Source organism: Sander vitreus, chromosome 23, assembly GCF_031162955.1.
Source record: "Sander vitreus isolate 19-12246 chromosome 23, sanVit1, whole genome shotgun sequence".
NCBI classification, from domain to species: Eukaryota; Metazoa; Chordata; class Actinopteri; order Perciformes; family Percidae; genus Sander; species Sander vitreus.
The window spans coordinates 20,595,226-20,608,309 of record NC_135877.1 but is presented as its reverse complement, the minus strand read 5'-3'; the positions used below and the strand labels follow the sequence as shown (position 1 = coordinate 20,608,309).

The following is a 13,084-nucleotide window of genomic DNA, read 5'->3' as shown; positions in this document are numbered from 1 at the left end:
GAGTCAAGTAATATGATTATTATGATAACTGATTATTACTGATCAACAAAAACCCTAAAAACAGAATATCATGGCCGTAAACGTAACTTACAGCTCCTTTTACTTGACATTTTTAAACCGTAATAATCCCCTTAAATTTGTCCTTAAAATTTAAACTTCTTTACTCGTGTGTGTGTGTGTGTGTGTGTGTGTGTGTGTGTGTGTGTGTGTGTGTGTCCGTCCCGCAGGACGACTCCTACTACCTGCCAGTGTTCATCACCCTGTGTGCGGCTGGAATCACGTTATGCCTCATCACCTCTCTCACCGTGGAGTTTCTGGGTCTTTCTGCAGCCACCAACCTGCACCACAACCTACTCAACAAGATCATCCACGCGCCCATCAGGTACACACACACACACACACACACACACACACACACACACAGCTCGCCCAACGTAATCCACGCCTGAAGCTCTGCATCTTGTCTGGTTATGTTTTGGCACAAAAGTGTTGGGGTCAATTATTGACACAGATAGACTTGGCTTGAAAAAAGATAAAAGACAGGAAACTAGCACTTCAAACATTAGTCCTCTCTCCAAGGAAACTCTTAGAGCTGGGCAATATATTTTTGACCAAATACATCGTTTTCGATATTGTGACATTGTAAAGTTGAATTGGTGCTTTCACAAAATATTTACTCAATGAGATTATGAATAATCATCAGTAATGTGGATATAATGAGTAAGTGGGTAAAGGCAAATAATAGAACTGCCAGAACAGTCTGGTAAGTTCAGGAAATGGCATCACTATGCTGTAATGCAGCCTTTAAACCAGGAAAAGACAACACTTGTGTCATATCACGATATTATAATCCATAATTTAAGACGATATCTAGCCTCATATACCGATATCGATATAATATTGATATATAGAAGTCCCTCCTCTTCCGGTGGACCTCACGGGACCTTAATTTGGAAAACAAATATGCATGGTACTGAACGAGGAGAGGCAAATCATTTTTTGATCCCGTTTGAATTGAGCCATGGATTACAAATATGATGTTTGTCGATTTTAAAAGATCATTTTTCACTGAAGTAATCTCAGTTTGTCGTAGGTTTGTCGTATGACCGCTTAGTTTTGTGTGAACCCGCTCACTGAACTACATCTCTCGTCTCCCACAATGTACGTCACCTAGCGTGATGTCCGGCTCTCTCGCTAGCTAGCTAGCAAGCTTAGCGCGGTTCCACAACACATGTAACGTTTTCTTACCTGATGTGTTTTATCCAGCTGCTCGTGTGAGTAACGTTACATCCCGGTAATTAACACACAGGCATCGTAGCTTCAGCGAGACATCATCCATGCGTCTTTGAAGTGCGTAGTCTTTCTAATTACGTATACTTCAACAGCTTAACAATAAACTGACACTTTCTTGACATTTCTTGACAGACTGACGTACGTCATATTTGTTATTCATGGCTCACGTCAAATGGGATCAAAACATTATTTGTCTTTCCCCATTAACTACAGTTATTATATTATATCATATGTTTTCCGAATTAACGTCTCATTGCGATCCACCGGAAGGGGAGGGACTTTGCCTCTCTATTGCCGAGCCATAGTTTCCTTTTAGCGATTGCTCTTGTCTGTGCTCCTTCACTGTCTCTGTGCGTACTCTTTCTGATGCTTTTAGTAAGTAATGACAGTCAACTAAGTACAGAAGCTACAGCACTCTTCCTGTCTGTCTCGCCTCCCTTCTTTTTTTGGGGGGGAGGAAAGGTCAGATACTGTAGTTGGTTACATAACCTTTTTTGTTTTTTTTAATAAATGTCAGAGTAAATGTCAAAATCCCAACTGTGTAATTTAGGTGTTACTTGATGCATTTCTTACCCTTTTCCTCAGGTTCTTTGACATCACTCCCCTAGGGCAGATCCTCAACAGATTCTCAGCTGATACCAACATCATAGATCAGGTGAGGAGATGATTTTAGGGTGGACATATTATGCTTTTCGGTAGTTTCTGCCATATCTACAGTGTTATAATGTCATATGTTCATGTTAAACATGGCCAAAACTTCAAATAATTAGGTAAACATATTTTAGAGAAATCCATGTGAGCTAAAATGTTCAGATTTATTCTGAACGCTTCGGTTTCAACATTTTTGGTCAGGCAGGAACTACTGAAGTGTTTTTTTAAGCTACTGCAGTGTTAACATTGTCGCTCTTTTTCTCTCAGCATATTCCTCCAACACTGGAGTCTTTGACGAGATCCACGTTGCTGTGTTTGTCGGCCATCGGGGTCATATCCTCCATCACTCCAGCTTTCCTGATCGCCTTGGTTCCCCTGGCTGTGGCCTTCTACTTCATCCAGAAGTACTTCCGGGTGGCCTCTAAGTGAGTCCACAGTGTTTTTGTTGTAGACAGAGTGCATCGCTTTTGTTCTTTATAGTCAAACAAATCCGAGAGTTAGAAGCAGTGAATACCATCTTCTTGCTGCAAGAAACATGAACTCTTGGATTTATGGGCACATTAAATCTGGGTGAAAATCAGTTTAAACTTATCAACTCCCAACTACAAGTCTTCTTCGGGAAGGAAGACATTCAGGAAGACATAACATTGGAGGATTGGAGTAGCATTTGTATTAAGGCTCAGAAACAGACCGTGAATGCAAGGCTTAAAGGGTAACTACCGTTTTTTTCAACCCTATTTTCCTATGGTTTTGTGTCTAAGTGACTGATGGGAACAACAATCTTTGACATTGGTCCAGTTTTAAGCAAGATCGCTGCAGTCGGCAGCGGCGAAACAAGCTACAATGTAAGTTAATAGAGCAATTGTCCAGCTTGTATTTACCTTCACAAAAGTACTCATTTTGCCGCTGACAGGCTCAGATTAATATTCTAAGTGTCTGACAACATTATGGAAAGGATCCCTTCAGAGATAGACCTTTAAAATCTATTTGAGACCTTTCTGTTTAACCAGAAAGAGCTCTGAAGTCACTAGCGCTAAACCCACCAGACTCCATTAAAAAAAGCGTGTATAGAGCCAACTTTTTTTCATATGTAAATCAGTAAACTATGTGTTTATTTCAACCACAACTAGAGTGGTGATGGTTGGAAAAGTGGAAAGACGACCCAAAACGGCTTTTCATAGTTATATTTTGTTTCTGTCGACTTTGAATGAAGTGTATTTTACGATGCTAAAATTACTGTTTATTTACATGGAGTCTGGTAGGTTAACGAACGCAAGTTTGCGGATGTTTTTATGTTTAAAAAAAGGATCTTTCAAATTGTGTCTCCAAATTTGCCTCTCTGTCCCAAAGTATTCATTTAAAAAGATGTAAAAAATACTTATAAACGTGTTTGTTGCAAGCAAAACCGTTCTCGCTTGGAAAAGTGTGAGCAGGCCTATTATTGGTCAGTGGCTTAGAGAAATGTCTTTTTGCCCAACATGACAAAGTCAAAAACGTATTGTTTAAAAAAAAGATTATAAACCAAAAATAGTGAACCTTATTTGTATGCTAGGGTTCTGAACATCCCAGCTCACTATTCACACAGAAAACAGCATCCATGTGTGTGTGAATGGCATGTGGCAAGTGTGTAATACATGTGAATACATATGTAAGTGCATATATACTTTCATTCATACGAAATGTGTCAATATGATCTGATATACGTATTGTGAATACACACTTTCTGTCTCTCCCAGGGACCTCCAGGACCTCGATGACTCCACACAGCTTCCTCTGCTCTGCCACTTCTCTGAGACAGCTGAAGGTCTCACCACTATAAGAGCATTCAGGTACAACACTAACACACACACACACACACACACACACACACACACACACACACACACACACAATCTCACACACATTCAGATCCTGTCTGCACTGGACGTATTTCAGCTGTAGACACTTTTATGTTGGTGTTTTTTGTGCAAAAACAAAGCACATTTATTTGCTTTGGGTCTATTTTCCTCCACCTTCCACATGTCACTACACAGGAAGTAACTTGATCAAGATGTCAAGATGTTACATTCAGTCCCTGGAGGCTTATTGTATGCAAGCATTATCCCTGCATTCCCTCAACCCCTTTACCCCAAAAACCTAAGAGGAAATTAAGCTTTAAGCTTTTCCAAGAAAGTTATGTTTTCGGTTTGGTTTGTTCGTTTGTTTGTTTGTTTGTTTGTCTGTCTGTCAGCAGGATTATGGTACAACTACTCACCCAATTTCCATGACACTTGGTGGAAGGGTGTAGCATAGGCCAAGGAAGAAGACATTACATTTTGGAGCATATCCACAGGGCGGATACACAAATTTTGTTTCACTTTTGTTAACATTGTGATTTCTGCTGCATTCATGTGGTGTCAGAAAAATCAGTTCCAGACTGGTAACATTCACACTGCATTAACATTGTGAGATTGTGCATGAACATTGGCAGATGTCTGCGCTCTCTGAGTGCTCTTCTAGTTCTTAATGTAACCAAATCCTTAACAAAAAAATAAACCTATCAAGCGTTCTTTCCACAATGTGACAGTTTAAAGAGATCTGTATACACAGTAATGAATTGCGTCCATTAATTGCATGGTTGGTGGTCCAATCCCTATACCTCCTCCTGTCCACATTTCAAATAGTCCTCAAGCAAACCACTGGACCACATTTGCTCCTGATGGTCAGATAATGATGATAATTAATAATACATTATATGCATATGTGTAAGTGGAAGTAGCAGTAGTGTCATGGTTCTTGTTCTGAGAAACAATCCAATCCTGTAAAGACACTGTTGTATGGGACGTATAGTATATTATAATTTAGGCCATGTACTAATGCCCGGTATATCAGTGTGACCAAATAACTGCCTTTTTGTATTAACCAGAGGTGGAAAGAGTACAAATATTCTACTTAAGTAAAAGTACTATTACTTTGATGAACGTTTACTTAAAGTACAAGCAAAGTGACCGGTATAAAAATCTACTCAAGTAAAAGTAAAAAGTAGCTCATTTAAAATGTACTCAGAGTAAAAGTTACTTAGTTACTTTGGTAACACTTTACTTGAAGGTATCTACATAAGAGTGACATGACACTGTCATGACACATGAACCCTAACCCTAACCCTAACTTGTCATGACAAAAACTGAATGAGACTTACTAAAAGAAGCGTTATGTCATAAATGTTTATGAATTGTTTATAATGTTTATGACACGTTCATGACAGTGTCATGTCACTCTTATGTAGATACTTTTTCACAGTGAGTGGAGATATACTTTTTATATTTATACCTATTTTAATATCTTATTTATACCTATTATACTTATTTAATTAAATCCCAGTTGTTTGCGATTTGTTAAGGGCACAGAGCCAAAAAAGTTTAAAATAAAGCGACAAAAACCTTGAAAAAATAAACAAAAAACCCATTTTGATTTGAGTTTGTTGACAGATATTTTGCCACAACAACGTTAGAGAACCTTTTTATTTATTTTTTTATTTTTGTACTCGGTAACGGATTTGATTTAAAATGTAGCAAAGTGCAATACTTCAGACAAGACATACTGAAGTAAAATTACAGATTTTAAAAACTACTCTTAAAAAGTAGAAGTACACGAAAAAAAACTACACAATTACAGTAACGCGAGTAATTGTAATTTGTTACTTTCCACCTCTGGTATTAACGACTGTCAAAGTCTCTTAGAACACCTGCCTGTATGTTTGTGTGTGTGTTTTTTTTCTTGTAATATCCCTTTAAACAGTCAATAATGATTTAATTTATTTAAAAAACTGGTTCTTGTTCTGACATAAAGAGCTTTGCTTGTGTACCTGTGTGTACTCTGACCTGATCCATCCTTGTGCAAAACAATACAGTCTTTGTCGAAGCTTTTCAAAAGCAGCTGAAGACTCACCTCTTTAAAGACTACTTTTTTGCGGGGGCGCCCTGATAGCTCACTGGTTGAGCGTGCGCCCCATGTACAAAGGCTCAGTCCGTACCGCAGCGGCGCAGGGTTTGATTCCACCCTGTGACCCTTTGCGGCATGTCACACCCCTTCTCTCCCTCCTTTTATATACTCAGCAGCTCCTCTCAAATAAACGCCTAAATGCCCCAAAAAAATCATCTTAATAAAAAAAGATGTTTGTGGTCTTCATTTGAGAGGACATCTGTAGACAGGAAAGGGGGGGAACGACATGCAGCAAAGGGGCCGCTGAGCCTTGGTACATGGGGCGCACGCTCAACCGGGTGAGCCACCACGGCGCCCCAAGACTCACCTCTTTAAACTGGCATTGGCCTCATGTTTGTGATTTTTGTGTTTTTTAAGTTTTATAATACTGTTTTTATTGTACAGTTTTATTGCTTGCTTTTACTTTTAGGTTCTATTCTTCACCGTTTCATGTTACTAGATGCAGAGATGGGAAGTAACAAAGTAGATTTTTCAGATATTTTTACTTTACTTTACTATTTATTTTTGTGGCGACTTTTGACTTTTACTCCTTACGTTTTAACACGAATATCGGTACTTTCTACTCCTTACATTTTACAAAATTGGCTCGTTACTTTAGTTTCAAATAATTTCACTGGAGTTACCGTTATTATTTTCCGCGTCATCAATACGGAATTCAATCTAATTGGATGGGAATATAGTGTACGTTGGACTTGACACACCACTACAAGACGAATCGACAGATTCGGCAGCATTCATTCACGGCAAATCATTGCGGCTTGATGGTGGTAATGTTAGCACATAGTAGTATGGATGGCGACATGATTGAAAATGAAGAAAACAGAGATTCGGCAGACAAGCAGCAAGACATTCCCAATCATCCTTGGAGTACGGGAAGTGAGTACTTTTGCCATCTCTGACTAGATGTAACAATGATAACCCGCACTACCACGGAATATTAACCGATTATTAGCCATGTGTTTACAACAGCATGGCTAACACCTACAACGGATGCTAAAGTTACCCACAATCCATCAAGTGTATCTCAACTACGGATATGACAGTAGCCCAAAATACACATTTATTGTTTTTGTTTTTGTCTTATTTGTAACAATTTTACTCATGTGAAGCCCTTTGTGACTTTGCTCAGTAAAAGGTGCTATATTGAATAAACTTATCATCGTATACAGAAGCATTCATTAGCTGTTGTAATAGCAGGTATAAAGAGTCAGTAGCTTTAATATTAGTGTTGGGTGTTTTACTTCTAACTCTAGAGACATAAGCTTGAGTTGTAGCCTGTGTTGCAGTTCTTTTGGTGGAAGCAGCAGCAGCAGTATCTCTTTGTATTTCTGTCTTCACCCTCTTTCCCATCGTCGGCGTAGTCCAACATTAAACAGCTCTCACGCTGTTTTTCTCTCTCCTCCCTGAGGACTTCCTCTCTCACACACACACACACACACACACACACACACACACACACACACACACAAATATACAAACACTGAGAGACTCACACAAGCACATATCACGCACACACAGAGACACAGTGAATCTGGTGTTGAGACAGATTCTTGGCAATCATGGGATAGTTCCCATTATCATCATCCACTGGTCTCCCTCCAAACCCAGTCTGGTTTAGATGGCAGTGACTTACTACTGAACACAGACCATGATAAAACCATGAGATTTTTATAGACCGAATAACAGTACAACTGTTTGTATTATTTTATTTGAACATTTGTTTGGCATGTTTTTCTTCTGTAGACATTTTCTTATTTCCTGTTAGCACCTGTAATCACTATTATATTTAACATATGTACTTATAACCAGCGGTGGAAGAAGTATTCAGATCCTTTACTTAAAAATACTAATACCACTGTAAAAATACTAAAGGTCCTGCATTGAAAATGTTACTTAAGTAAAAGTCTGTAAGTATCATCAGGAAAATGTACTTAAAGTATTAAAAGCAAAAGTACTGGAAACGATCCAAACAGTTCTGTCAATCAACTCAGTGTTTAATCGTCTAATAATTTCAGCTGGACTAGTAGGCCGTTATTTAGTTGGGTAGTTTAATTAATAATTAAACATTGTATGGATGCAAAAATAACGTTAACGTTGAAGACCCCTGCCTTAAAATAATGGCAGAAATACTCTGACCTGAGTCGGACTCTGCTGCAGCAGCCAAGTGTAGTGTTGACTAGAGCCAAAAACAACTGAAGTCATGTTGCAGCAATACCGTAGTGATATTGAAGAAAAGCATTTGTTCTAATGAATTGAAGCGTTTAAGAAAAAAACCCAAAACAATGGGTAGTTTTTAAAATATTGATGTCGACATCATGGATTATGCCGACTAATCGCGGCAGCCCTTATGTATTGTCTTACATGTGCATTAAAATGTTTGTTTCAGACACGAGGCTCGTTTTAAACAGCGTATGCTGGAGCTGACAGACACCAATAACACGGCCTACCTGTTTCTGTCTGCTGCCAACCGCTGGCTGGAGGTCCGAACGGTGAGAAACTATTTCATGATACGTTCTCCCACAGATACTGTAAGAATGAGATAATTATACAGTAAGTCACTACTGTACATATTTAAGTATGGCTGGACAAATATAAGTAGAGCTCATTCAGCTCTTTAGTTTATTGGTGGACCTAGAGCTGAAACCATTATAAATCTGACTGTACAATTGTCTCAGAAAGAATTGTGATTAACAATATAATTGTCTCTTTCCGTCATATTTAAACACATTTATTTATTTATAACTTTTTCAAACAAAGTTTTGAATGTATCCTAGGACACATCTTTTGGTTATATCACTGTTATGTGACCCAAATATAACAACACAGGTGCACAGCCTATGAAGTAAAACACGCCTCTTTTAATCGTAAAACATTGTCATTTTTTTCTTAAATGAACAATTACCACCAACAGTCATACCCCTTAGGACCTTAGCTAATGTCGGCGATTATGTTAAAAAGTTGCAATTAGACAATTATTTATTAATTGTTACAGGCCTAGGTGGACCTACATTCAAAATGCAGCTTAGATTTCATTTTGTTTGATTATGTTCCGTGGGTAAACATTTCTTCTTCTTCTCTCCTTCTCTGTGCAGGACTACCTCGGAGCAGTGATAGTGCTGACAGCAGCAGGAGCCGCCATATGGAGTTTACGCTACGGTCTGCATTCTGGAGGCCTGGTGGGCCTCGGACTCACCTACGCCCTCACTGTGAGTTTTTATATTTTAGGGTTCTCTGGTTTTAATCACACTGTCTTCGGTCAATCTGTCTGCCTACTTAAGTACCTGACCTCTTTCAGTCTGTGCTGTTTTGTTTTGAGTGAGCAATTGTTTTAGACAAATGGTATTTAATTCATGTTGAAAGTTCAGTCTGGTGTATTATAAGATGCTGAATGCACAAGTATTGACTGTGGCGACATCCACACTACTACATTTTTGTCTAAAAATGAATATCTTTTGCTACATTTATGCTTCACGTCCACATTACTCTGGCGTTTCCCAACCCCTAAAACAGAGACATTTGGAAACACCGCTGCCACTGTTTTGGTTTGAAAAATCCGGGGTTGCTTTGTAGTCTGGACGGGCACAAACGGAGATCTTTGGAAACAATGGTGCACGTCAGTCTTATCGGTTAGGTAGGCTTACACACCTTTCAGTAACTGTTCCGCCTCGTCGTCAGTCCAAGCTAATAAATCCCTGCTCTTACTTTTCGCCATTGTTTTTCTTTTTCCAAAGTATTTTCTGTATTTTCAACTTCTACGTCCATGATTTTCAACGGCAGAGTATCGTCAGACAATCTGCTTCCTGTTTACACCGGCACGCGATGCCCAGTGTATGCAAATTGTGATGTGATATGCGTCGTCAGACTTCGCGGAACGCCAAGAACAATAGAATATGTGAAAGATAAAAATACAACAAAGCATATGAACAATACAACATTTAAACTGAGAAAGACAGCGTTTCCTTTAGAATTTTACTTTAGCAGCGGCGGCAGAACTGTCCGAACAACATGAACTGACAACATAAGTTATACGACTTAGAGTTCTCAAGGACGCACACACGCGATCTCAACTGGCTAGTTATCCTCCGGACAGCGGCAGTCTCTTTTTTCTTTTTCTCCCTTTTCCGCCAAGTGGCGTGTGTGCCCACTCGCGGTGTGAAGGGCGTGTCTGCGCTATTCTCCGACATGCACTCTAACAATCACTGCTGATAGACGGCCTTTTGTACAGCCCTATTTCTGATACCGTGGCGGCAGACATTTTGCCATGGCGAGCCGCCACTACAAAATCAACATAGAGGAAAGACTGAAAGAACAAAGAGTGATAATTAGTTAAAAGCAGTGCTGAATAAATACGTTTTCAATTGATGTTTAAAAATGTTTCGAATTGGTCTGAAAGGCATCAAATTGTTAGAAATGTAAGACAGAGGACGGCCAATTACTTGATGTCCTACAGTCCTGTGATGAGGTCCAGGATACATTATAACCTATGTCGGATTGCAGGGACCCAGGTTCCATTCAGCCCGAGATTATTTGTTCTAGGAGATGGGTCAGTCCTAAACAGGATGGATAAGCACATAAGAAGCTGGGTCCAGACTAGTTTAATGATAGCCAGACAGATTATTTTAAGAGGATGGCGGAATGAAGGGGTACCGTCAATCCAGGAGTGGGCTTATGAGATGGCTAGGGTGGCGGCATTTGAAAAGATGTCATATATACGGTTTGCCAGACTGGATGTCTAGACTAGAAAATGGGGAAAGAACCTGAGCTTTCTGGAGGACTCCCAGGAAGCTTTGTGCTGGGGAGATGTGTATGATGGGCTTATGGTGTTGTCATTTATACATATGTTTATTTGGTTTATAATGTGTCTATTTTGTTATTATCTTGCTGTATGGTCTTGAATATTGTAGTGACTGTGGTTTACTCTTACTTACTACTGTGTACTTAGTCTGGGTGAAAAAACAACAACAGTACTTTCAAAAATAATGTAATAACATTAAATGTTTACACGGGTAGAATCAGAAAAGGTTGGTTTCAAGAAATAATACTGTATATTTTAAGCTTCTATGTGTGCCTGATGGGTACCTCAAAGTGACAGAGGGCTCATTAGTAGGTTTACACTGTAGACATAAACATTATCTTAACAATGGAAACGTAATCCAGTCTCTTTGGATGTGACTGCTTAGGTCACCAACTACCTGAACTGGGTTGTGCGGAACCTGGCAGACCTTGAGGTCCAGATGGCAGCGGTGAAGAAGGTCAACAGCTTCCTCGGCACAGAGTCAGAGAACTACGAGGGATCCATGGGTAAGCTGATGTACACCGACGTCAGTCTTACAAATTACACACACACACACACACACACACACACACACACACACACACACACACAGTATATAGCTGCCCGTAAATCCCGATGACATCTCAGGCAGATGATCCAACTTTGCACAGCTTGTGAAATGATGCATCTCACTGTGTTTTGACATTTTCACAACGACCGCGATAAGAAGAGAACCATCTCTGGTGCTTATTTTAAAGATGGTTTTTTTTAGGGCTTTAATTGCCTTTATGATAGAGTTAGCTGGAGAACGACAGGAAAGGGGGGCGAGAGAGGGGATGACACGCAGCAAAGGGCTGCGGGTCGGACTCAGCCTACACGGGGCGCACACTCTACCGGGTGAGCCGTCTTTGGTGTATCTATATACATCTTTATATATTATATATATATATATATATTTGGATATCTCAGCAGCAACACAAAGCCAAAATGTTGGGAAGGATGTCATTCCTGCATGTCCAAATGTAATTCTTTGTGCGTGCGTGAGTCCACACTTTCATCTTTTGCTTAAGAGTCCAGAAGCTGTGTTTTGGGTTTATGGGCTGTTGCTATGGTGGAATACAAATGCTGCTGGAATGTTTTTCTGGCAGGACAGATAACAAAACATCAAGACTTTTCGCTATTTGGCTTTAACTTAATCAAAGTAGTGCCAATGAGATTACTGATATCTAACCGAACCAAACCTTTTCGAATCTTGAACAAAAAAAGGAAAACTGCCAAAAGGATCTTTCATCAAGACAGAGCAGCTATTTCGGGAAACAATTTAAGTTTGAAGGATGGCTGGAAGAAAAGCAAGTAAAAAGATCCAAGAAAGTAAAAGAAAGACTAGCTTTTCCCCCCAGATTGAAATATTAGAAAAGTAAAGAGGGAAAGTGGAGTTAAGGAAAAGGTTTCCATCTCTGTGTCTCATATAAGGGCTATTTGTCTCATTGACTTTTCCTCTCAACCTTGTGCTTTACAGTAAATTATCTCAAAACCCCAGATTGACATATAACAGAAGGATTCTTCCTCTCTGACATCATGGAAGCTTCCAGCAAATGGATAAAAAATAAAAAGTCTCCCCAAAGTTAGGGAGGAAGAAACCGAAAGAAGCCAGCAGCAGAACTATGAAATTTATCAGTGTAGTAATATGAATAATGTGGCTCACTGTTTCTACGTAGCAGGGATACTCCTCCGCCTTGAAAACTGAAACTGAAACGGACATTTGCATTTACCAGGCATGGAGGCTGTAACAAAAGATGGTAGAAAAGATAGTTGCATTATGGGAAGTGTAGGATCCACAGTAAAATATCCCCAAAACTTTGGAATTTTGGTTCATACATTCATGCTAACAAACTGAACTAAGATGGTGAACTTAATAAACATTATACAGTACCTGCTAAACTGCTAGCATTTTAGCATTTTCATTGTGAGTGTTTTAGCATGCTGATTTAAGCGTATAGCTCAAAACCCCACTGTGCCTAAGTACAGCCTCACAGAGAGGCGGACGTGGCTGCAGACTCTTACACCCCTTTCACACCGAGGGTTGACTTTGTGTTTGAAAGGGTTGACCCGCGTTGACCGACTCAGTTTTGCGACCCAGGTCGAGAGGTGGATCGATTTGAATGTGAATTGCAAATGACGAGGGTACAACCAGGGCGGGATAAACTATGTCATTGGTTGGAAAAAGGGGCGCACAGTTGTCACAAGTCGGGGCACACTGTTTTACAAGTTGTATTTCTCTCATTCGCAGCACCACCTCTCTCTCTCCCTCTCCCTCTCTCTCTCTCTCTCACTCTCTCTTTCTCTCCCTCTCTCTCTCACTCTCTCTCTCTCTCTCTCAAATTC

At 39.7% G+C, this 13,084-nt stretch overlaps 1 protein-coding gene across 2 annotated transcripts in view; it reads left to right on the top strand.

Moving 5' to 3' along the window:
• Positions 1–13,084, top strand: part of abcc9 (ATP-binding cassette, sub-family C (CFTR/MRP), member 9) — a 93,502-nt gene that overhangs the window by 59,401 nt on the left and 21,017 nt on the right. For both annotated transcript variants that reach the window (XM_078242836.1, XM_078242835.1), the window contains 7 exons: positions 228–382; positions 1,879–1,948; positions 2,212–2,369; positions 3,681–3,773; positions 8,312–8,414; positions 9,018–9,131; positions 11,106–11,226. In XM_078242836.1, coding sequence (XP_078098962.1) covers positions 228–382; positions 1,879–1,948; positions 2,212–2,369; positions 3,681–3,773; positions 8,312–8,414; positions 9,018–9,131; positions 11,106–11,226 — 814 coding nt within the window. The remainder of the gene's footprint in view (positions 1–227; positions 383–1,878; positions 1,949–2,211; positions 2,370–3,680; positions 3,774–8,311; positions 8,415–9,017; positions 9,132–11,105; positions 11,227–13,084) is intronic.